The 26,554-nt window shown below is 36.7% G+C and overlaps 1 protein-coding gene across 6 annotated transcripts; it reads right to left on the reverse strand.

The window, feature by feature from the left end:
- Positions 1-1,947: 1,947 nt before the first annotated feature.
- LOC127800704 (filament-like plant protein) lies at positions 1,948-26,554 on the reverse strand. Of its 6 annotated transcripts, none has more exons than XM_052335479.1 (7): positions 26,307-26,554; positions 26,100-26,132; positions 25,513-25,550; positions 25,307-25,417; positions 22,104-22,284; positions 20,488-21,827; positions 1,948-2,573 (listed from the first exon to the last, which is right to left on the reverse strand). In XM_052335479.1, exons 4-7 carry the CDS (start codon positions 25,415-25,417, stop codon positions 2,202-2,204), a joined length of 2,004 nt encoding a protein of 667 aa, XP_052191439.1. In that variant the 5' UTR covers positions 25,513-25,550; positions 26,100-26,132; positions 26,307-26,554; the 3' UTR covers positions 1,948-2,201. The 6 variants fall into 6 exon arrangements, with proteins under 6 accessions (XP_052191439.1, XP_052191438.1, XP_052191435.1 ...); XM_052335478.1 differs by having other exon boundaries at positions 25,307-25,441; XM_052335475.1 differs by lacking the exon at positions 25,513-25,550 and having other exon boundaries at positions 25,307-25,477.

The following is a 26,554-nucleotide window of genomic DNA, read 5'->3' on the forward strand; positions in this document are numbered from 1 at the left end:
CTTTTCACTAAATCTTCTTTTTCTTTTTTCTATAAATAAAAATATATTAACAAAAAACTGCAAAGCGTTTACACAAAATTGCTAGGGCATTTCCCACGCAACCACAAAGGGAAAGCCAAATGCCAAACACTAGGAGACACACAATGAAAAGGAAAAACAAGCATCACACAAAAAGAAACAAAAAAAAAAAAGAGCCCCATTAAGCTGGATCAGGAAGAACGCTACAGCTCTTTTTTTCCAACTCAAGGGCATTCTTTTTCTTCTGCTCTTTCTTCAACTAGGACTTAGGCTTTACCAGAACAAACTCAAAACTAGATTTATCAGTCCTATCCAAAATCGAGTCTTCATTCACCACACGACCACACTTGCTCGTATTCTCAATATCCATCTCCACCGCAATGTGATACCTTTTCTCTATCAAAATAGCCAACTCCTTTGGAAAAGGAATGTCCATGTCATCCTCCATGAGAGAACAAAATCTATTAGCCACCAAAGACTCCACCTCATTCGGCTAGGCAAGGACAACCTTAGACGCAGATACAACAATCTCATTCAAAGACATAAGGAAAAAGGGCTTCAAAATTGGCACCGAATGTTGCTTAATGTCATTCCTCGTAACGCTCTCAACCACCTTACCCTTATGCTTTCAAGGGATGGAATGAATCCCTTAAACAGAGTTAGGCATCCTAAACAAAGAAGTAAGTCTTAGGATAATTTGTGACACTATAGCCAAATACTTTGCAATGAGGGCACACCGAAGGCATCCACCAATGGATGGCCACGGGACTACGCTCTCACCGACGATGACCAACAAAAAGGCATGGCAGTTGCGATTTGCTTTGTATTTGCCACAAGATCATCATTTTTTTCTCTCTACTTAGAAAGATGACCTAGAGAGAGGGGTTGCCACAAGTTGTGTTGCCAAATCTTCTTTTTCTTTGTCCTATGTCCCATTTTCAAATTTAATTGCAAGCTTTGCACGTTTAACTTCCATATCTATTGTCATTGTTGTTTCTCATCTTTTTCGTCTTCATCTTTCCCCCTTTTCCCTCTCTCTCTCTCTCTCTATATATATATATATATATATGTGTGTGTGTGTGTGTGTGTGTGTGTGAATATATGTGTGTATGAGCGTGCGCATGTGTGCACACACACGAGCTCCTTGGGAGGGAACTTATGACAACTGATGGTTTCAGTAGATCTAGAACTCATTAGTTGACCAATGGGTGTCAGAACTCAAGAAACCTAGTAGTTGACTAATGAATTTTATCACCAATTGTATGCTCTCTTTTTTTTCATTAGAGATTAACTTAATTAAGATTTAAGTAATATTGTTTTCAATGTCAGGGGAGTTTAAGGGGAAAAAAATAAATCACAAGAGATTTTAGTGAAAATAGTCCAAAGCATCATATGAGTGCAATTTATGTTGTTAAAAAGCTACATATGGTAATAGTGCTTAGGTTGACTTCGATTAATTTGAGGACAATGCAAACGGAGGTAACGAAGATGGTAATAATGGTTAGTGTTGGCCTAGAACAATAATAACCCTTAAATTTTATGAGGCCCAGTCTAATCTATAAATTCTAACTTGCAAATTAAGTTCCAACCATCTTTGTCCATAATTATATAATCCATAAAGTCATTGATATAGGATCATATATATCCTATATTGAGCATAGAAATTTCTCACCTAGAAACGGAAAGTAAAGTGGTGTTAGTAGAAGTAGAGGAGGAAGATGGTGATGATACCTAGTTTATTTCTTTCAATGTCGTAGAAATAATTGATAATTGTTAGGCTAAAATTTATATAACCAATCTTGCTCAATGGAAGTTAGTCCCAGTATGATGTCTAATGTAGATGTAATTGAAGTTTACTACGGAAGGAATGTTGCTTAACATAACATCATAGATCCTGCTATCACATTAAAGAACCACAAAACCAAGGTCGGAAGCACAAATGAGCAAAATCTTCTTAAAGTTCTGTACAGTGTTCAACCATAGAAAGAGATTGTTTATTGGAACCACTAATACATAAATTTACACTCTTTACCAGCACCCAGAAATGGGAACCTATCATCAACATTATGTCCACGGACAATGATTAATTCTCATTACATAAAATCTGGCATTGCTAACAAGCTCAAATCAAGACTTCTGCTGTACAATTCCCAAGCCCAAAACCGCTTTGTCCTCACTGATTTTCATCCTGTTGCCTGCTTAATCCGAGGGAACAACTTTCCAAACCCGCTTTGGCTCTTTTCAACAGTAATCACGGGGCTTCCTGACAGCAAATAATCAACATCGTTACCATTTTCTGATTGATTGGCAGAACTGACCATGTTTCTTGGAGCTTGAGAATCCATTTCCTGCAAATGCAAGTCACCGGGATGCAATTTCCATGTTGCAGGACTGTCTTCGGTACATTGCGATCCTTCTTTATGAAGCTCCAGTGTTTTCTCTGTGCCAGTTAGGAGGTCCTCCAGTGTTGCAAGGGATTTCAACTGGCGGCCAAGAGAGGCGATTGTTTTCTGGCATTCTGAAAATTTACTGGTGGCCACTGCTAGTTCCTTCTCCTGTCATGGACATGATAATAAGATGACCGTCTTGTCTTATTAAAAGGAATTATATGCTAAACAACTCGGGCATCAGTTTAACAGTAAGTCAGCAGTAATTCAGAAATACAATGTCATTGCCTCTTGATTTCCCAAGGATGAAAGGTTTCAGGGTTTAGGCTGATATAAAGTTGAATTAAGCATGAAGCACCTCTCCATTTGTGACGCTGGATTTAGTTATAATGGAGTTTAATAGAGTCCACATGAGATTCAAGTTATGATCCACTTGTTTCAGTCACCACTGTACAGGAGGTTTTTCTCCTTAGATCACAATTTTTTTTTTTTTAATTTTGAAAAGCTAGCTTAAGGGTTATTTATGACCCATCTTTATAAGATACTAGTCCACAGGTTACTTAAAAGGGAAATTTCACTTCATCATCACCAGCCTTAATCCCACAACCTATGTCAGCTACATAAATTCTAGCTCTCCAATTTTGTTTAGAATCTATGTTAACTACCTAATGCAACCGTTTTCTTTTATTTGGCCTAAGAATCGACTATGAAAAGGTTGAAAACCTTTAGAACTAGAATTGTTGACATACAACATGCATAGGCACAGGTATACATGGAAAGAACATGTTAAGGTATGCAACACACAAATTATTCCATTATGCTTTGTGTAATGGCAAGAACATGTTGTGGGATAGTCTCATATATTTTCATTGGTCTTGCTCTACCTATTTAGCTACATCAATTGGATATTAAGAATGCATTTCTCAATGGAGATCTAGAAGAGGTGTACATGGAGATACCTATAGGTCTTGAGAATAAAAAAAAAACAAAGTTGAAAAAATCTCTTTATGGTCTTAAACAGTCTCCTAGATGTAGTGGAAGTTCAGACTCCTAAAACATAGTAAAGGCCTTCCCTTCCCTTAGCATTGCTAATCATCTTTTCCCGAAGACAAGACAGGTCCTGAAAAACATAGTGAGATGGAAAGAATGTCACCATTACAACTCATATCTTTGGTTAGCTTACTTGCAGATAATAAGTTGCATTTCAAGTTAGGCACATATAACATGGATTTTAAGTGTAGGCCTACTATATGGACGGATCCTTCTCCTTCAAAAAAATGACTATCCCATTAGCCTTTGAGACGATTACATCCCTATCACACTTCTTATAAGTTGACAATGTATGAGATGAACCTATCATATGATCTGAAGCGCTAGTATCTACAATCCAAACATCTATAGTAAGGTTTTTAGAGAGTAGACACTGGTGTGATGTACCTTGTTTGGCAAGGGACGTTGTTGGTTTAGGACACTGTTGAATCAGATGATTTTGACACTTTCATCTGATTTAATACCTACTGCAAAAGTTCCAGTTGATCCATAGTCAAAGTCAGGTTAGTTGTTTTCCCCACTTTAGAATCTACTGCATAGGCCGACTGAGTGACTTTCCTCTAAGTTTTAGGCTTCCAAGTTGTTGGTTTCGCCATGGATTTTCAAAAAGTTTCTCCTGTATGATAAGATTTATTACAATGATCACACCACTATTTGTCTCGTTGAGATTCACCATGTGGTGATGTTGTAGGTTTCAATCTGGAAGTAGCAAGGGCTGAATTTTGAGTGCTATTCTCATTGGCAAAAAAATGAACTCAACATTACCTTCTTTCTGCTTTCCTCTCGTCTTACTCTACAAATGCCAGCAGATGGATGGAAATGGTTTGGTTCCCAGCAATCAACCTCGAACGTCATCTAAGTCAGAGTTGAGTCCATGAAGAAAGTCAAACACTCGTTCTTTCTCCAACATCTTGTTGTACTGCACTCCATCTTCGGAACACTCCCAACTAATTGTCAGATTCCAAGGGTTACCCAGGGTTGTGACTAGAATTAGGGGAGAAATCAAAATGATATAATTGAATGAGGGAGAGAAATTAGCAAAAAGGAAGGGAGAAATCAGAGAGAACTAAGAAAGGGATAGAGAGAATTAGAAGGGGAGGATTTCAATCTCATTTCACATGATATCCCATCCTCTTACAAGTAGCCATTTTATAGACATGGCTAGCAGCTAACTGAATTCTTAACAGCACCCATGTGCTCCTAACAAATTACAAAATATCTCCTAACAAACTATTATAACCTGAAAGAATTAGGTAGAGATTTATGAAAACATTCCACCTTGAATGATTCATTGAACTATGGAAATATATATACAGAAAACTACTAAAAAACCTCCTATCTATCCTCATATTTTATATAAGTAGATTACAACACTTTTACCTATCTAATTTACATATTAGGATTAGCAAGAATTCAAATATTTCGAGACTGACTTATCCTTATTCTTAGATTGAATTCCTCCGTGATCTTGATCTGTATTCCCGAGTTATTCATGATTCCTTATTTTTTTCTAACACTCCCTCTCAAGCTAGTGAATAGATGTCAATCATTCCCAGCTTGTCTCTAAGCAATTCAAAGCCTTGTTTTTGCATTACTTTAGTCAAGATATCTACTTCTTAATCTTCAGTAGGGACATAAGTGAGTCTTATGTCACCTCTTTCCATCTCTTGCTTAACAAAATATCTATCAATTCTTACATGTTTCATCTGATCATGTTGTATCGGATTGTTCACAATGCTGATAGCTAATTTGCTATCACTATAAAGTAGTTTAGGAGATGATATAGGCATAGATAGATCCTTCATCAATCTTTCGATCCATATTATTTCACAAATATCTTGAGCAATGGCTCGGTACTTAGCCTCTGCACAGCTATGAGCAACAACCTGCTATTTCTTGCTCCTCCAAGTCACTAGATTTCCCCATAGTTTAGTACAATACCCTGATGTGGATCTACTATCCTCAATAGAGCCTGCTCAATCTAAATCCACATAGCCACTGATTCCTCTATCCTAATTTTTCTTGAACATTAGCCCCTTCCCAGGTGTTCCTTTGAGATACCTAAGGATATGGTGAGTTGTTTCAAGATGTCTTTCAAGAAGAAAGATGCATATATTGGCTGATAATGCTTATAGCATATGCTATATCCGACCTTGTGTGAGATAGGTAGATGAGCTTCCCTACTGGGCGTTGATATCTTCCTTTATCAACAAGATACTCTTCTTTTCCTTCTTTATTCTTCCAATTGGGCTCTAGGGGAGTACTTGTTAGTTTACACCCTAGTTTGTCTGTTTCCCTTAGCAAGTCTAAGGTGTATTTCCTTTTGAGTTATGAATATACCTTCCTTGCTTCTTGCTACTTCCAATCCTAGGAAGTATGTTAATTCTCCCAAATCTTTTACCTCAAATGTTTCCCTCAACTGATGCTTTAATTTTTCAATCTCTTAATTGTTATCTCTCGTGATGATGATATCTTCTACATAAATTATCAAAATTGTTCTTCTCCTATCATTTTCTATTTTTGTGAAGAGAGTGTAATCTATCTGCCCTTACTTGTATCCAAGTTGGTGTAAAGTATCACTGAATCTCTTAAACCATGCCCTTAGAGATTGTTTAAGACCATACAATGATTGCTTCAACTTGCATACCTTCCCTCTTGTGTCATTCTCCTCAAAACCAAGTGGTATTCTCATATAGATTTCTTCTTCCATCTCACCATTCAAGAAAGCATTTTTTATATCCAATTGATGTAATCTCCAATCTAGATTTACTGCTAAGGATAACAATGCTTGGATGGAATTTAGCTTAGCTACTGGAGCAAACGTTTCCTCGTAGTCCAAGCTTGAGTTTGAGTAAATCCTTGGGCCACATGCCTAGCCTTGTACCCGTAAATACTCCCATCAAATTTATATTTCATGGTGAATACCCATTTGTTGCCTACTATCTTCTTTCCATTTGGTAGGTTTACGACTTCCCATGTATCATTTTTTTCTAAAACTTGCATTTCTTCCATGACTATTGCCTTCCATCTTTCATCCTATAGTGCATGATAAATGTCTCTAGGAATAGCCACGCTATCAAGACTAATAGTGAATGATCTAAATTGAGGAGACAATTTTGAGTATCTTAGAAAATTGGAAATATGGTGCTTTGTACAAGATCTTACCCTTTTTCTTAAAGCAATTGGGATACCTAGATCATCCTCTTTGTTACCCCCTTCATGTTCCATTATGTTTAGTGCCTTAGCATCATATGCAACCATATTTTTTGGACTTATCTCCAGCTTAGATGATTTGGTTACCTAAGGATCACAAGGCTTTCTAGAATAAACCTTTAATGGTGGTTTATTTTGGACCTGATCATCTTTTGGAATTTTGGTGTTCTCTTAGGGTTAAAGGAATAGAATCTGAACTGCATTCAGGAATAGCATTAGATGTTTCAGGATCAAGGATAGGAGTCGGTAATGGAGTAGGGTTTGAAGTAAGAGAGGAATCAGCACGTATAGGACTAATTGGATTCAAATAATCTTCAACATTAGAGATATTCTCATGCAATGAGTTGTCTTGAAAAAAATGGTTGATGCTCGATAAAAGAGGCATCACAAGACAATAAACTTCTAGGTAATGGGATTATAGCATTTATATCCTTGCTAAGTAAGAGATTATCTAACAAAAATACACTTAAATGCTTTTGGGTCCAATTTGGATTGTGTAAGCTAGTTTTTGTGTACAAAAATATTACATCCAAAAACCTTAGGAGATAGGAGTTTAGAACTCTGGTATGGTGAGGGAAAGTTTCAAGGAAAACATTCAAGGGAGTTTTGAACTCCAGAATTTTTGAAGGAAGCCTATTGATGAGGTAGGCTGCTGTAAAAAGAGCTTCTCCCCAATAAGCATTTGGAACTGAATGAGTAAACATTAGAGCCCTTGTTGTCTCAAGAAGATGTCAATTCTTTCTTTCAACTACCCCATTTTGTTGGGGGTTATAGAGACATGAGCTTTGGTGAATAATACCATGCTCGATTAGGTACTAATTGAATTCACTAGAAAAATACTCTTGGCCATTATCAAATCTCAATATATGAACAGATGATTGATAGACATTTTGAATCATTTGATGAAACTTTTTGAAAACAATGTAGGCTTCATAGGTGTCTTTCATTAGGAATACCCAACTAACTCTTATATGGTCATTTATAAATGTGATGAACCATCTAGTGTGTTAGATTGGGAGTCCTAGCTGGTCCCCAAATGTCACTATAAATCAAATGAAATGGTTTTGAGGGTTTATAGATATGATTTGGATGTGAGCCCTTGGTTTGTTTTGCAAGGATACAATGTTCACAATGAAAATTTTGAATTTTATTGCCAGAAAGAGAAGGATACAAAACTCTTAAGATACTCAAAGCTAGAATGTCATAATCGTTGATCCCATAACATAATGTCAGATTCTGAAACAGTAGCCGAAGAGGACTGAATAGATAACCTAAATTCGGTAGGATGATCAAATCTTGAAAGCTAGTAAAGTCCTCCCTTCTCCTCAGCATTGCCAATCATCTTCCCCAATGATAGGTCCTGAAAAATACAATGAGATTGAGAGAATGTTACTACACAACCCTCTTCTTTGGTTAGTTTACTTACTAATAGCAGGTTACATTTTAAATCAAGTACATAAAGTACTGATTTTAAAGTTAAGCCTGATATGTAAGTTGCCCCTCTTCCCTTGGCTAAAGAGATTGTTCCATCAGCCATAAAAATAGGAATGCCTTGATCACAAGGTTCATAATTGAATAAAATTTTAAGAGAATCTATTATGTGATCTGATGCTCCCGTGTCTATGATCCAAAAGTTAGTATAAAACTTTTGAGAGAGTAGAGAGTAGTTTGCATTACCTTTTTCTGCTAGGGATATCACCAGATTCATGTTGTCAGTAATTTCAGCTTTATTCACCTTAGTTTGGCTGAGTAATTGTTGTAAAACCTCCAGTTGATCAGCTATTAAGATGACATTATTTGAACTCCCTTTTTCAGCCTCTACAATGTATGTAGACTAACCTCCCTTTCTCTAATTCCTTGGCTTCCAATTAGCTGGCTTTCCATGGATCTTCCAACAAGTTTCCCTAGTATGAGAGGGCTTATTGCAGTGGTCACACCACTGTTTATCTTTCTGGACTTCTCCTTTAGCTATGGTAGGAAATCTTATACGTGAAATATTTAGGGCAGAGTTTTGAGTATATACCTCATTGTTTGAATGCCCTAATGTGGGTAACATTACCTTCTTCCTACTCACTTCTCGTCTTACTTCAACAAAGACCTCTCATTGATGGGAAGGGGTTTGTCCCAAGTAATCTGCCTCTTACCTCATCTAAATCTAAGTTTAGGCCATGTAGGAAATCAAATACCCATTCTTTCTCTACCATCTTGTCATATTTTCTTCCATCTTCAAAACACTCCCATGTAATCTCATAGAAAAAGTCCATCCCCTGCCATAATTCAGTTACAGTATTATAGTATTCAGTAACTGAATTTGTACATTGACCTTGGTTCAAATGATCGATCGGATTTGAAAACTTTGGGTTGTGTTTTTAAGGTCTGAGTAGATCTCTTGGACAGCCTTCTAGATTTCACTAACTGTCTTATAGGATAGATAGGTTCTTCCAATCTTGGGTTCCATGGAATTGACCAACCAAGCCATAACAATGGCATTCTCTACCTCCCATACACCATAGGTTGCTGCCTCAGGACTTGGCTTTGAAATAGCTCCAGTTAGACAGCCTACATTTCCCTTCCCTCGAACTACCAACAAAATTGATTGGGACCACTCTCCAATATTGGTTCCATTCAGTTTGTGTAGAGTGATTTAAAGAGAATGGCTATCGAGAGCTGTTGGAGTGATTGGAACTTGAGGATTCTTCATTGGAAGAGGACTTATGGTGGAAGTCTCACTAGCTGGTTGATTCTCAGCCATACCATGAGCTTAGGAGTCCTATATGAACTAGAACTCAAGCTATCAAGTGTCACAAGAACGTGGCTCTGATACCATGAAAGAATTAGGTAGAGATTTATGAAAACATTCCACCTTGAATGATTCATTGAACTATTGAAATATATATACAGAAAACTCCTAAAAAATCTCATATCTATTCTATTTTATAGGAGTAGATTATAACACTTTTAGCTATCTAATTTATAGATTAGGATTAGCAAGAATTCGGATATTTTGGAACTGGCTTATCCTTATTCTTAGATTGAATTCCTTCGTGATCTTGATTTGTATTCCCGAGCTATTCATGATTCCTTATCTTCTTTCTTTTAACAAAACCCTATTACAATATTACCCTTCTATTGCTCCTAAAATCATGATAATTCCCCCCGCCTTAAAACATTTCTTGTCCCCAAGAAATGTCAAACCTCCACAGCTTCCAATATACTTTTTTCCTTCTCTTCCACAACTTGGATGGAGAAGTTTTGAAAAACCTCTGTATGCATAAAAAATTTGCAGTGGCTCTCGTGTACACCTTGACTGGAACACAACCAAAATCAATCACTCTCCTTTGGTCAAGGTGAGTAGCTGAAATCTACCAACTGCTGTCCTCACCAATTTTCCAAATCACAATTCCTTTGATGTCGGCTAGTGCAAGTCCAGAGGATTGGCTAACTGTGACCCCAACTTCCTTAAATATTTCATCACCATCTAGTAAAATTAAGGATGACAAACATGCATCCTTAGTGCCAGTTAATGGATTCCAGACAGACCAACTGTCATTCTCACTTGCAAAAATATTTGCAAGCACCTTTAAATGCAGCAATGTAGAATTGTCAGATCTAGAAGTTGTTGCAGCATCAATTCCATCATCACTCCATCATTCATTACAGTAGACAAAAATCCTAATCGGCCAGCTGCAGCAAGAATGCACAAAGCAGCAACAGCTTTGTTCTCCACAGCTAAACTTTTGACTTCTACAGCTATTTTTCTTAGCTTTCCTCCAACTACAACCAGTCTCCAAAATTCCTCACAACTTTGAATCTGCTGCTTACAAAGACAATTCCTATTAGGGTCATAACTCTTAGGAAACTTCCCCTAGATGCTACTAGGACATGTCTTGATTAATCATAATTCTGGAGGTTGGGCAATCAAAGTTCTGATATTCCAAATCCTGGCATGTGGAACAAGAACAATGTCCAACTCTCTTCTACTCTCCATCCTATAACTGAAAGAGAAATCAACATCTCTCTTTTTAGCGAGTATGTCCTGCTCCCCTAAAACACTTGCTTTGGTTACCTCTATTACAATCAGCATCAAAAACTAGTTTGCACCTTCTGAAATAACCACAATGTCGTTATACTATTCAAGGTCAAGAACTTCCATGTCAGAAGTAAGATACCCTTGTGCTAAAGTTGTCTTAACATTCTTATTGCCTGTTTTAACCCCAACCAAGGAATCCTCAGCTTTTCCCAAAACCAAATCCCATACATTAGTTGATTCTCCATGTATTAGGCTAGGCACTTGGGGTAATGCAAGAGACTTTGCTTCCTCTGTCAATTCCTTCAATAATCCTTCGTTTTTCTCCTGTCGGCTCTCATTAGACACATCCTGATGTATTAGCCCTTCTTTTAGTTGCGTAACAACTGTACCCAAATTCATGTCAATAGAATTCTCCTTCAGTGGAATTTCAATAGTATTTGTAATAGGCAAATTGTCTTCCTTTACAGCGCCAGCGGCCATTATATCTCCTTCCACAACAACTCCATCATCTAAATCAATCTTCTCCGATGGTGTCGCAGTGACTATTCCTACAACTGCCATCCCTGTCCAAACATCTAATGCATGAAGCTATCCTTCTCGCAGTTCTCACCTCCAATTTGATTTATAACCTGCATACCCACTGAATCACCAACTTCCTGCAATTGTAAAATGTGATCCACATGAATTTTCTTGACAATTGTAATAGGATTCATTTCAACATCTTTCTCCTCTGTTAAAGCCTCAATAATTCCTCTAAGAGCTACTCTTCCTCTCTTGTCATCTTGAATAACCTGCTCCGTTTCAGATCTATCCTCACTTCTTGCAACAATCAGTTAGAATCTTAAACCTCAGTAGTCTTAGGAATACCTCCAACCTGCCGGTTGCTCTTAGCATAACCGTTAGGCTGCCAACTGTGCTTTCTAAAAATGGCTTCCAATATTATTTCATGAAACCTCGCCCTCTCCGCCGCTTGTTCTACCGTGGCAAGACACATCATTCTCACAATATGTCTCAACACATCATTAATACCATCAATGAATTTCAACACAAAGTAAGATTCCTTCAAGGTCGGTTGAGAATTAAGCATCAGCGCTTTCAATTCCTCAAATTTGACCTTATAATCCATTACTGACCCTTCTTGCGTTAGGTTATTGAATTCATCTCTAAGTTAATTTAGAGAAGCAGAGTACTCCTTAGAAAAGCATTCAACAAGAACACTAAGCTGAAATTCTTGAAAGAATAAAACCATCAAGTCGTCCATCTTTTGTTTGAGGTTATCAAATTCATTTCTTGTTGCAACCCATTCCTCCTTGAGTGTTTTCTTCCTTGACTGTGCACTTCCACCAAGTCCTGTGACCATCTCCACCATTTAATTTCCTTTGAAAATCTTCCTCCATAGCTGAGATCTCCTTTCTCACAGCCTGCTAAAATCGCCTAATAAGTATAGAAGCAACTGAGAACAACCTCTAGGTATCACTTATGTTCAACAACCACTAATAATCAGCAATCACCTGTGTTATGATTTGCATTAATTAAGTTTTCAAGTCTCGGTAGAGGGCTTTAGTATGTAGTTGAGAATAATTCTGTATGTTTATATTTTATGTGTTTAAAAATGTAACGGAAATAACTTTTGTAAGTTATTTTTCAGTAGTCTTTTTATTTCTTGTTATTTCTATAGAGGGTTTTATTTCTTGTTATAGAAGCGGATAGGTTCTCAGGGGGGTATTCAGCATTCATTCTTTTCAAATTATCTTGCATGGGTTCTAAAGAGAATAGAGAGAGTTTTGCTCGATCCTTGTATTCTCGGGAGGGAGGCTATTGTTCATAGCCAAGAGTGTGCGAGAGGGAGTGTTGTATCCTATTAGCTTTCTAGTGGATTTTGTCTTGGTCACCGATAATCTGGATGTTGGGCATTTCATGCTTGAACCAGGATAAGTTCTTGTCTCTTTACTTTTCTGTTATTGCTTTTGATTTTCCCTAATATCTATTATTCTATTTTTGTTCTTATCGGGTGAGGTTTGGCTGTGGGAGAGTGAGGTTTCTTGTGTGATAATCGATCCTAGATTCAACAGCCTGACTTCCACCTTTTCTTTTTTCTTTTTTTTCTGAGTTTATCTTCCTAAATCGCCTTAGAATGAATGGCTTCTAGTTGTCACCTATGTCTTACAAAAACTTAATACACCTCAAGAACTGAAGTCGCCTAGATTTGTTGGGAAACCGATCCCCTCAGAGTAGTTGGCAACCTATAATAGGCTTCTGTGATCTAAAATAGCCAATCGATTACTACTATCTCCTTAGATCTGCACTCGACCACTGATCAGGATTGCCAATGGCCATAAATAACAAGCCCTCAATCCAATTCCAGAACCAAGGATTGTCAGAGTGAGCTTCACTGAATCACTTTAGTCACCTGCAATGACCTAGATTTGGATTTTAGTGCCTCTAATCTGAGTCTTCTTCCTCGATTGCATTGTCTGTTGTTTAGTGATTGCTCAATATCCACTTCCGACCATGCCTTTCTTCTTGCATCAACCACATGTAGCGACCTAGGTCTGTTGGACAGTCGATCGCCTCACAAAAGTCACCTAGGAGAATCAATTGCCTCCCAACAATCGCCTAGGTCAATTAGCCAAGAATTCCTCCTGCTTCACCTTCACAATTCAAACCTAGAGGTGCTTGGCCCACTTTGCCTTCAATTTCTAGTCTAGAATTGATCGAAGGAACTCGCCTCTTGGATTAGCTACTCTGGATCTACTTTGACTCTGGATCGTTTCTGGAAGTCGCCTTGGTCACTTGTTAGAACTTCCAATTATGTTGAATTCATCGGACCCTAGAATTCGCTACTCAATCAATTCATTAGAGTCACCAGACACACCGTCAAAACAACCTGGCCAAGTCACCTTCAAGCCTTCTCAGTCTAGACCTTAATCACTGAAACTTATTTCACTTCAACTCGAATCAAAACCATAGCCAAGGACTGACTGCTCTGATACCATTTGTCACATTCTCAGGGTTACCTAGGATTGGTTGTATCATATTTTTTTGGTACATGAGAAAATGTGTTTGATGAAAAACCATATGAAAATCTCATATTTCGAAATAAGTTTTTCATATTTCAAAACATGCATGATTAGTGTTTTGTTGCTAAAGGTCAAATGTTTTAAAAATCCAATTTTTAACATATCATGTTTCGAAACTATGTTTCAATGTTTCGAAACATAGATCTGTAATGTTTCTGTACATATTCGAAATGCTCTTTAATATGTTTGAATAAATTCAATTTTATGCATCATGTTTCAAAACATCAGTCTGCCATGTTTCTAAACTTGTTTCGAGATGTATATTGAAAAGGTTTCAAGTTTTGCTTAATCTATATGATGTATTTCAAAATCTATTTGAAAACTAAGCTTATGTTTCGAAACCTATTTAGTATATTTGAAACCTCTGTCAACAGTGTATCCTTGTTCAACATGTTTTGAAACATGTTTCTAAAGTATGTTTCAAAACCTACTTTTCATATTTCGAAACATCTGACTCTGTCAGAAGAATTTCAAAAATCTGTCATGCTTTTGCACTTTATTTCAAAAGCTATTTTAAAAAGCCTATTTTTGAAATTATACCCATACCCTAATGTTCAAAATTCAGATATGTTTTAAGTGAAGAATAAAACCAAATCATTTTGTTTTTAAAGAGATGTCTTCCACTCATTTTATCTCTTGGTGCATATCCAACTGTAAAGGCTGTATGTTTCAAAACATGTTATGTATGTTTCGAAACCTACGTGTAAAAATGTGTTGTTTCGAAACCTAATAAGTATATTTCGAAACCTACTTTCTTATATTGTCTCTAACGGTTATAATTAGCCAAAAGTCTATCCTTTTGTTATATACATCAGCTCTTTGAAGACAAGATAGCTCTCTCTCTCAAGCATACACAATTTTACACATCTACAAGAGATTTTTGCCACAAGCACAAGTGAACAAAGCTCTTCTAACGAACTCTCAAAAAAGTTCCTTTCAATCATTCCTTGGTGTGCATTGTGGTACAAACAGGAGAAGCAAGTCAAAACCAAAGCTCTCATTCTTTCAAGCTTTCCTCACTCCATACCAATAGGTTTGTTATAACTATTTGGTAAGGTGTTTTAATTACATTCAAATTGTTGGGTTGTAAAAAATAAATGTTATTTATTTTGTTGTAAGGTTTGAGTTGAGCCCGTAAAAACTCAGTATGTAAGGTTTTAAGGTGAACCGTGATAAAACCCTTGGTGTCATTGATCGCTAGTAAAAGTGATTGTAATTTGCAAATCCTTCAAGTGAGTAAGCTTAAAGGTAGTGGAGTAGACAAGTGCCGAACCACTATAAATCTTGTGTGTACTTGATTTCTCATTCCTACTTCTTGTTATCCTTGTTCATGTTTTTTAAAAAGAATCATTTTTGAAAATCTAAAGAAGTGTTATTATTTACAAATCAGCGAGTACTATTTCGAAACATACCTCTGTAGGTTTCGAAACATACTCATCTATATTTCGAAACATAGTTAACAGAAAAATTAGTTTCGAAACATATTTCCTCAAGTTTCAAAACATAGTATCCTGCAAGCCAAAGTTTTTAAGTTATCGAAAAATTTACCCAAATCCCAATTCACCCCCCCCCCCCCCTTGGGATATACTTGCCATTATATAGAACTAACAGAGTTATGATTGGAATTAGGAGAAAAGTCAGAATGATAGATTTGAAGAAGGGAATGAAATTAGCAAAAAGGGAGAAAGAAGTTAGAGAGGGATAGAGAGAATTAGAAGGGGAGGATTTCAATCTCATTTCACATGATATCCCCTCCTCTTATAAGTAGCCCTTTTATAGGCATAGCTAGCTGCTAACTGAATTTTTAAAATCACCCATGTGCTCCTAACAAATTACAAAATATCTCCTAACAAACTATTATAACCCTATTAAAATATTGCTCCTCTATTGCTCCTAGGTCATGACACTAATTTCATAAAACAAGTACATCTTCTACCATAACTCAGTCAAAATGTTATAGAATTCAATTATCGAGTGGTTACCTTGTCTAGTTGTTTGGATTGCTAACTAGATTTCAAAGCATTGAGCAGTGTTCTCCATATTGGAGTAGAGTTCCTGCACTGCCTCCCAAATGTCCTTAACTATTTTATAGAAAAGATAAGTCCTGCCTATCTTTGGCTCCATAAAATCAATTAACTAAGCCATTACAATCAAATTCTCGACATCCCAGACTCCATAGGTTGTTGCTTCAGTATCAAGCATAGGGGTGGTACTAGTAAGATATCCCACTTTTCCTTTACCCTTAGTAGCCAACAAAACTTATTAAGACCATTCTTGAAAGTTAGTCCCATTCAACTTATGTTTGAGTAATTTGAAGGGTATGGCTGTCAAGAGAGATTGGAATAGCCGGAACTTGTGTGGTTCTTGTTAGTATAGGAATAGTGGTGGAGGTTTCACTAGCCAATGGGTTACCAGGCATTATGAACACTATAGCCTATTGGATGGAAAGGATAAGGTATTCAGCCACAAGATCGATGGCTCTGATACCATGAACAAAACAAATAACCTAAGTAGAAATAACTTAGGTAGGGTTGGAGACTAACAAATCAACTTGTTTCTCCCTTTGTATTGAGTTTGAGATGGATATATATACACGAGCTTGGCCACAGTTGCTCCTAAAATACAGGGATAAAGTACAATAAAACAATTTGAAATATGTTACAGATAGATAGGGTAGAATTTAAACTTGAGTGGCAATTTTATCCTATTTTGAACCACTTTATCTCTTCATCCTCTCATCTCTTGAGTTTCAAATATTCCTTATTACTTCATCATCTCTCAGTTTCTATTCAAAAACAACAATTTGAATTTCCAGTGTTTTTCATCTTATATTCTTCAACATATACTTTAAGAAAACTAAGAAGAGGAAGGTATTGACTAGTGCTGATTGGCTGGCTCTATCACTGATCGCAAATCAACTTATGGATATTGTACTTATGTTTGGGGGAACTTGGTTACTTGGTGCAGTAAGAAGCAAATAGTTGTGGCCTGGAGTAGCGCTAAAGCTAAATTCTGAGCAATGGCTCATGGAATATGCAAAGAAATGTGGTTAAAATGGTTACTTCTTGAACTCAAAATTGCAATAGATGGTCCAATTAACATGTTGTGTGATAATCAAGCTGCTATAAGTATAACTAAGAAGCCAATTCATCGTGATTGAACTAAACATGTGGAGATAGATGGGCACTTCATAAAAGAAAAAGTTAAAGGTGGAACTATCAATATTTCTTACATACCTACTACTCTACAAATTGTGGACATTCTGACCAAGGCTCTACCAAAGACCAAGTTTGAGAATATGAGATCTAAGCTACGCTTACTTAATATTTACAACCCAACTTGAGGGGGAGTGTAGAAAAATGTGTATTATACAATCTTGTATTTTTAAGTGTACAGTTTTGTCCCTAGGTGATAGTTTTTTCCAGCCTTACAGTTTTCATGGCATAACTGACTCATAGGGGCAATTACTAAGTTGTAATTCATATATATTTGTGAGACTCGAATAATAGAAAGCAATTTTTCTATCCAAAACTACAACAACTATTCTTACTTCTAGTTATTTGATCAACCGTATGCCATTCTCTATTTTGAATGGGGTCATTTCTCATACTTTACTTTCTCCTCACAATCCCATCTATCCTCCCCCCCCCCCCCCCTTCTTTAGCTCAACTTGTTTTGTCTATCTTATTTCCCTTGGTCATGATAAATTGTCTCCTCGCTCCATTTAATGTGTATTTATGGGCTACTCTCATCTTTGTAGGTACTTTCTCTCTTCTAATGTCACCTTTTTCAAGTCTACCCCCTTTTACTCTTCTTCATCCAATGTCTCATCCTCTTTTCATGAGGTTTTTTTGGTCTCTGATTTCCTCCCTTGCTTCCCCTTCCTATTCCTATTCCTATTCCTATTGTTCCTGTTCCTATTCAAACTTATCAATGTCGTTCTAAGCCACCATTTGTGCCTTTTGTCATCCCTCCACCACCATCTATTGCAAATGTTGTTGTTCCTCTTGATGGTGTCATTCTTCTGTCTCCTTCTAATTTAGTCTATACACCTGTTCACCACGGTACACATTCCATTTAGAATCCATTTATACTTTTGTGAGTTATCATCGTTTATCCTTGTTTATTCTGCTTTTATCTATACTCTTTCTTCTGTCTCTATACCTAATACTAATGCAAAGGCTCTATCTCACCCTGGGTGGCATCATGCTATGAAGGAGATTTATGCCTTGCTAGCTAACACAACCTAGGATCTTGTTCTGCTCCCTCCAAGAAATTAGTACCTCATTTGTTAGCTCAAATAACCAGCTAGCTAATCTTCTTACAAAGGCATTACAAGGCCCATAGCTTGACTACATTTGTACCAAACTATGCACATATGATATGTACCTTGCTTAAAGGGGAGTGTTAGCTTTATTGTATTGTACATGCTTAGACTTGTACATAGTCCATCCTAAGTTGTACCTAGTAGAGTGTATATATACCTAACACAAATGAATAAAATATTTAACTTTTTTGTCTCTTTCTCAAAACAATTTCTTACCTTTTAAATCTCACCATTGTTTCATGGGTTTCACTTCTTATCATCTTTCCTCCATTTTGCGATATGAATGTTGAAGATCATAACCTATGTTGAGTGTTTAGGCAATCTAATCATAACCCTATGTTGAGTGTTTAGTTTCTAATTTATTTTATTTTTATTTACATTTTAGAGTTTAGTTTTTATTTATTTATTTGGATAATTGTAATTAGAGTATGTATCTTTTAGTTGAATTTCAAACTATAAATAGGCTTAAGATATAATTAGAAATTATTTGTTAATTTTAAATAAAAGAACTATTGAACACCCCCTTCTAGAAATCTCTCCTCTTTCTTTCTCTCATGGGTTTGCAATTCTTCTTTGCCTATTCTTATCTTCCTCTCCCCCATTTTCTTCTCATCTTCTTCAATCTACTGCAATCATGTTGCATATCCCACATCACATTCTTCTAGTATAACTTTACAATTCTTATAACACAAGATTTCTTTTTACCTTAAAAAAGAAGTTTATTTGCATAGTTAAACCATTTCATATGTTATCAAATGTTCATCACAGTTCTTTAATATGGTACAATTATGACAATATCATATATCATGACAAAATCTAAAATAGTGTTTCCTTCATTATTTCTTTCTCCAAAAGCATGGCCTCCATGCACATCTCTATAACCATTCATTTTTTGCCCACATGAATATTCTAGTGACCGGCTATAATAATCTCTCTTCTTTAGTGATTCCTTCCAACAATCCCTGTAAATCCCTTCAAATTTTCCTTTGTCTCTTGTCCCAATCCAATTTATGGCGCATATATACTACCAAAATTTAAAGTACATTCTCCTAGAGTAACTTAACTATGATAATCGTTTCTACCAACCCCTTAACATTCACTACATTATCCTTTAAAATCTTATCCACAAAATCCCTACCCATTTTCTCATATGATTTTCTTTGAGTACCAAAGTTTATAATTTTATATTCCAAATCAACAAACATTTTAGCCTTTTTCCCAACCCATCTTGTTTATTAGAGGCAAACAATATTAAATCCTTTCCCAATAATCACCTTCACTATCTCCAAGCTTTCCCATCAAAGTTCTAATATTCCACAATCCAATCCTAAGCTTCTAATTCCAAACTGACTTCTTTATTCACATTCTTCTGTGAAAGTGTGAGAACCATGACAAATTTAGCACTGCATCTAAGAATCGATGTAGTAGCCTTAGCTCATCTTTCACTGCTCAATGATACAACACATTTCTAATAGGGTTACATTACAACAGAAGAAAAAAATAATAGGATAAAATATTTGGCAATATTTCTTAATTATGTAAACTTCACACATGACAAGTACTCAAATTAAAGTTGTAAAAATGGATACATGCTTTCTTGAGGAGCTTTATCCAAGACTAGATAGAAGGGAATGTTTCTATATTAATAGACATCAATACTTAGTTCAATAGAAACATGTTTATAATATGATTTCTTTTTCTTTCTTAAATATAATGCATAAAACATTAATGTGCTACATTATTCAAGTCAAACAAACTAACATTTTTTTATTAGGTTTCATAACTGTATAGGAAAATATTAGCCAAAAAAAATGTATAGGGCAATGAGAATCCTCCTTTGTATTTGGTATGAAATGGAGTTACTATGTATAACTATAACCAGAATCACACTAGTGTCCAGCAAAACTTAGGCAGTGCCATCACAAACAACCCTTGAGTTCCCATTAGGGATAACATTAACTTCCACACAGGGAATAATATCTTTTTTATTTATCCATTTAAGGTTGCATTTGGATAGGGTCACTTGACTCAAATCATTTGAAATTTAGAATTTGAAATTCTAATTCATTGTTTGAATACATTTTTTTCAAAAGCATTTGAATGGGGTGGGATCTGGACCCAGAAAATAGAAAAGCATTTCAAATTTCAAATTTTAAATGATTTATGTTGATATCCCTCCATCCAAACACAACTTCAGAGTAAATGGATTCAGGTGCACCACAGCTCCATGACATCAGGCATTAACACAATTGTAATTGGTCCAAATTTCCATCTCCGAGATACAGAAAGATGTGCATGTTGGTTCCATCATCTTTCCTACAACTGTTTGCTTGTGTTGATGCATTGCACAGTCTAAGAAAGAATAAAAATAAGAAAACTGACCTGCTTTATTTTCAAATCTCCATTTAAGATTGCTGCCTTTTGGGTCTGAACTTCATGTTTCATTCTCAAAATCTCATCTTCCAATTTCTTAGATTTGGTAACAGCTTCCGCTGACAAAACCTGCTCCTTTTGAAGCTCTTGTTCCAAGGAACCAACTTTTGAAAGCAATGTTTTCAACTCAGTTTCAGTGACTTTTAAGTGTGACTCTGACAATTCTCTTTTTGCGTTGGAAGTATCAAGTTCTGTTTCAGCTGCAATCCTTGCCTCATGGGCCATTGCTAACTGAGTTTGAAGTTCAACTAGCTTCATCTCTACTTCCATTAATTGATTTCTCAATGTATTGACCTGATCTTGACATTCAGTTAGAGCAATCTCTAGTTCCATTTTTTCCATTTCCTTCTTCTCTAACTCATGCTCCAGTTCAGATGTCCTACTACTTGCTGCTTCAAGTTCAGCTTTTAAAGAGCTTTTCCCATCATCAGGTTGATCCAATGAGGCTCCTGGGTTGGGCCAATAGCTTCCACTTTCTGTCTCTGGTAATGCTGCAAGCCTTTCCATTTCAAGGAAATCATCCATGAGATCTATCTCAACTGAAGGGACCATAACATCTCTTCCAAGCACCTTATCACTCTTAAATTGATCAAACTCCGCAATTGAGGCAGATGCCCATGAGTCAGAATGGCCAGGCTGACTCTCACTCTGCTCCAAACCACCAATTTTTCTGCTGTCATTCTCAACTGCGAGTAGCCTTTCCCCATTGTCTGATTGGCTATCTGTGAATGAATCAACATAAACCGATGAGGCAGTAACAGACCTGTAATCATTAGTGGTTGATGCTTTGCGATTCATGGCTTTTAACCTACGGCACTCTGCTTCAAGCTTGGCCACTTTCTTTATGCTCTCCAGATGTTGTTTGCTAGCTGTTTCAGCAGCTTGGGTGCTCAAATCCCTCTCAATAATCCTAATCTCTAGCTCCTCAACCCTAGAAAGAAGTTCATGCTTGAGAGCTGAATTTTCTTTCTCTACAGCATCAAGTTTAGGGCCGAGATCAGGATTAACAGAGGTAAGAGCTTCAGCTTTAGTTGCTTGGAGTTGAGACTGGAGCTCAAGAAGCTGACTCTCAAATTCAGACTTTGTAACTTCCCATTCACGGGTTTTCTTGGCAATGGCATCACTGATCTTCTGGTCTTGCTCTTCTCTAGCTTGTCTGAGCTGTCGAACACACTCCTTGAGAGCTCCATCAAGATGTCCAACCCGATCTTCAAGGGCCGAATTCTTCTGACCCGCAGCTTTGAGTTGCTGCTTCAAAGCTAACACTTCACTTTCAGCCTTTTCCCATCCTGCATTTGTAACAGCAATCAGAAAGCCAAATTTATCTTCAAACAAGAAAGTATCTTGAGAGAATGCCAATATGCACTAAGGTCCTACATAATCAAGGTGTATAATCCCAAGAAGCAACTAAAAATCTGAGTACAAAACAAATAAAAGAAGTGTACTTATGCTGTAATCTAACCAAAGGAGCTACTTAAAGATAAGACTGGTCATTTGGTGCTCCAGTTTCTTGGAGCATGATAACCACTTCCTACATTATGAGGAACCAGAGAAACAATCGGTACCTGAGACAGCTTCCTCTGTAACTTTTGCATGTTGTTTTACCAAGTCTTCCTTGACCTTGATGTTGAGAAGAGCCGCTGATAGTTTCTCAGTTAAAGTCTTCACAGAACCATGGAGTTCATCATCACCAGGTGCAGCTTTGGATGTGACTTCTGGTGATTGAGTATGATGGTTTGGATATGCCTTTCAGTCATCAAATGCCGAATAAATAAGGGGACAAAAACAGTCTTCAACACATGTTGAACACAAAATCACCATCATCATTATCACAAGCCTTAATCCCACTAGGTGGGTTGGCTACAAGTTGAACACAAAAAAGAAAACTGTACAACCTAAATTACATTCATTACTGAGTCATTGGCCACCAAAAATTTGAAAATCGAAGGAGAATGCCATTGATTTAATTATCATTTTCCCTAGTTCATTTCCTTTCAGTTTTTCTGCTCCTTTTTTTTTTCCAAGACAGACAATCACACTTCATCTCAACAACAGTTGAGTCAGCACAAACTCCATTTAGGTTGCCAAGCAATTATCCTTCAGTGACTGGTAGTTTAATTCTAGGCAGCCATGAAATGTAAGATTAAGATATCAAAGTGCCCAACGCTTGCACCATGTGCAGAATAAGAAACCCCACAGAAGTTCTCCAATTGCATTTGTTCTCTATTGACATTTTTTTGGGAAATGAAAGCCTGCCTTGTACTCAGATTTGGCTTTGTCATATTTCTATTTAACCTTGCCACCTAATTTCTAGGTTCCACATCTGCTGGGAGATTAAGATCACAAAAAGCTAATTACTGAAGCATATCAAATCAATGCCTCCAACCAAGGTAGCCAAAGGTGAAAGGTTCCCTTAACACGCTATGGTGTTCACATAGCCTGAGGTGCCAGGTGCCAAAAAAGTGCTCCCAAGCAAAGTTGGGGGCTAAATTAATAATAAATATATTTTAATATGAAAATGAAAATCAAATAATGCATAATTATAAAACATCTAAAACATTCCTAAATACAGATTCTTTTAATATTTTTCAAGCAAAAATGTAAAACGTACGTATATTATATTATAATAACAATAAAACATGATTGTTAACTAAGTTCTCTTCATTTGAAAACAATATTCAATATTAACATCTCTGAACCCTCAAAGCAGAAAACACACAATATACATTAAGAAACACAAACAAAACTAGAGAGAATGTAGCAAACAGTTTCAAGGGCCAAAACTACCAGAGGAGACCAGATTTTGTGGGGAGATTAGAGGGGAGGCCATCAGAGGCTTGCCTCGATGAAGAGCAGTCGCTGGAACAGTCACCCATATGCCATCACACTCCAAGGGTTCTCAGCATTTGATGGCTCTGATCAACCTCCAATGACTGCTCTTGACCTTGCCTCCCTCAGATCTATTTGATGGTGGCCTTTACAGCCATACAAAAGTAAGAAAATTTGGTGAAATCGAAAGAGAGTTACAGTGCTTTGCATTGGTTTACCATAGCAGCAGATAAACGAGATTGAGTTTAGTTTTCTCTAATTTATTTCTCATTTTTCCTCTTCCTATTAGATTTTCCAGGATATTTTGCATGCCTTCTTTGACTTTCAAAGACAATGATTTTTTATTTTCAATTTTCAATTTTCAATTTTTTTTCTGTTCTTTCCTTTCTTACAGCCCAGGAGAGCACCTGAGGGCCTTGACACCTCATCAGAAGCATTCACCTAGGCAGCACCTGAGTAAAGGAGCCTTCCCTGGCAGTGCACAAGGTGCCTCCATGGCACCTTGCGTTGCCTGAGTGCTTCTGTCACCTTTGACTACTCTGCCTCCAACATCAGATTATGAGACTCGGACTCTTTTACTTATTAAGGAAAAAGACAAAAGAAAATATCAGTCCCTTTACACCTCTGTGCCAACTACAGATGCAAGCATAAAATGGCAAGTCACAAGGTAGCTCATACCTGAAAAACAACTCAAAATTTGAAGCTTCAGAGGAAATGAAAAGTTTAACTAAAACATTAGATTTGTTTCTATGCTCCACTTTTCCATTGTCAAGTTTTAGGGAAGCGGAGTTACTGGTCACTTTGTTGTCCTTCCTTGTCCATCAGTTTTACAAAAGAATGACAATGTAAGGTAAACACAAAGATAGAAGGCCTCTTAAGGGGAAAAGGTGTCCGATAGTTGGAAGGCTTAAGTTGCAATACACATATAGTTGAGACATATTTTGGAGAAGGTGCTTTCAACAAGACAAATTTTACTAAATGGTCCAACCACAATGGATATCTGGACAAAGGTGGTCCATGTGAAATGGTATGACAAACAAGTTTTTGAACCAAACAACAACCATCAACCTGGATGAGATGAATATTGTCTCTAGGTGCCTTAAAAAGCTGCTTCAAAATTTATAAACACAAGGATTGAATTATGGATTGGCATAATTAAGTGCTGAAATTCAAGTTACTCACAGTTAGAATACTTTTTTTTATGTTAAAAGTTAAAAGATCCCAATTCTAAAGGAGATTAGGGAAGAAATTTTAGTGTGTATTGTCAGCTTAAATTGCCACTTCAAAAGGGTGCAGTTGAATATGATTTAGCAGAAAAATAAAATAAAATTTAAGGAGAACTGCTATGAGACAGTTGCAGATAGGCTAATAGGTGAATAACATGCCCATTCGGAGCTCCTGAACAGGAACAAAATCAATCATGGCAAAGTATGCCACCAAGGCCATAATTACCCAAACCATTTAAGTATATGTAGATCTGCTTGGTACATTTCAGGCTTTTGTGAATAAACATATTAGGAGCGTTAAAATGGTTCTGTAAATTCTATCCAAGCAAATTTGTTAAGAAGATAAGAAGAAGAAATGCTTTTCAACCATGGAGACATGAAAATCTAAGATAAAGAAGAATAAGAATTGGATTTGTTTTCTCTTTTCCATATTAAATTTAGTCGTTCATTTTTTTTAAGAACTAGGTAATTGGATATGAAACTACCACAGGAGAAAGACGAGATAAACTAACAAGAAATTACCAGACAGAAGCAGAAGGGAAAGGGGAAGGGGAAGAGGAATATTCTATAATGTATGTGGAAATTAAAAGATAAGGTGCTGATTATAACCACCAATTAGGTGAAAGAACAACATTTATTCTCATAAAAGTCAACACATTCAATTAAAAAGCAAAGATTGAAATCTTGAATCAAGTTTACATAAAAGCACCAACCTGATCATCGTAGAATCTTTCAGAATGAGATGATACAGACTCTGAGCTTTCAGTTTCACCGGAACTCTTATCAGAAGATTTCTTCCGCCACAGCCAATTTCGCCGGTCCATCTTGAACTCGAGCGAAGGCACAATCTGTAGTCCCTCACAGACACTTCATCTACAAAAACACTAATGAAAGGAAGAACATAAATTAAAGAAGCTACCTGAATCCGAGACTTTCCTGAGCGACTTCAATTGAAACCTGGAGGATTTGAAACCCAGAAGTGCTTAAAACCCATAACCCAATAGCAATGTCAGGCTTGCGAGATCAATTTTTTGTTAAACATCAACTGTTGAAGAAAAGAAAGGGGTTGGGGTTTCTGGTCACTCTCAAGCTTCGCTTAGACTTCACTCCCCGTTCCCAACCATATTACAACGTCCAAGAGAAGCTAAACCATTTGTCTATAACCCGAATAGTAAAGAAGACGCCAAAGGTCAAATACTAAATTGGGACACTTTTGAATTCTCAATCAATCAAATTGAAGTTCCTTGTAACCCAAAATTTCAAAAAAAAATAATTATCTTCTGGGTACCTTTCAGATCCGCTTAACTACCGAGAAATGGGACCAAACACTTAGGGAATTTGCAAATACCTCCAAATCCAAAAACAGTGAATACCCAGTAAATGATACGTCAGAAAATAGAAGACCACAAAGGCAAAATGCAGAAAGTTCACTAAGAAACAAGAAAACGAAAAGAAAGAGATGAATGTGGAGAGAGAGAGAGAGAGAGAGAGAGAGAGAATGTGTACCTTAGAGCTGCAGAATCAAGAATGATAATTTATCTGCAGTACATGGAAACAAACAACTGTACTAAAAAAGCTATATGGCAGAAAGATCTGTGGAATGTCAGCACAAATACAGATGATGATGAACAGAGGAACAGGGAACTCTACGATTATTGGAACCCATATGCAGAGTATTCCAAATATAATAAAGCCAAACCCTTGTTTTATTACCTTCCGTGAATTCAACATTTCGCAGAAGAGAGTGAAAGGGAGGGAGAAAGCGTGTCAATTTAGAATAAGAAACGAGCGTTTAATCTCTCTCTCTCTCTCTCTCTCTCTCTCTCTAATTGGGGATTTGTTTTTTCAAATGGAGAGGGTTTCGTTCCCGCCCATGGATATGGGATTTCACCACCACCACAGATTGTTAGACGCGCTAAGAACTTGTCTGCTGCAGCAGCCACAATAGAATAGGGTAGAAT

This window comes from Diospyros lotus, chromosome 4, assembly GCF_014633365.1.
Source record: "Diospyros lotus cultivar Yz01 chromosome 4, ASM1463336v1, whole genome shotgun sequence".
Taxonomy (NCBI): Eukaryota; Viridiplantae; Streptophyta; class Magnoliopsida; order Ericales; family Ebenaceae; genus Diospyros; species Diospyros lotus.

Coding starts and splice junctions, on each gene's coding strand:
- LOC127800704 (XM_052335475.1), bottom strand. CDS start 25,417: ATGGACCGGCGAAATTGGCTGTGGCGGAAGAAATCTTCTGATAAGAGT. Junction 21,828..22,103: donor TACAGAGGAAGCTGTCTCAG/GTACCGATTGTT, acceptor TTACAAATGCAG/GATGGGAAAAGGCTGAAAGT. Junction 2,574..20,487: donor GAGATTTGAAAATAAAGCAG/GTCAGTTTTCTT, acceptor TGTCCATGACAG/GAGAAGGAACTAGCAGTGGC.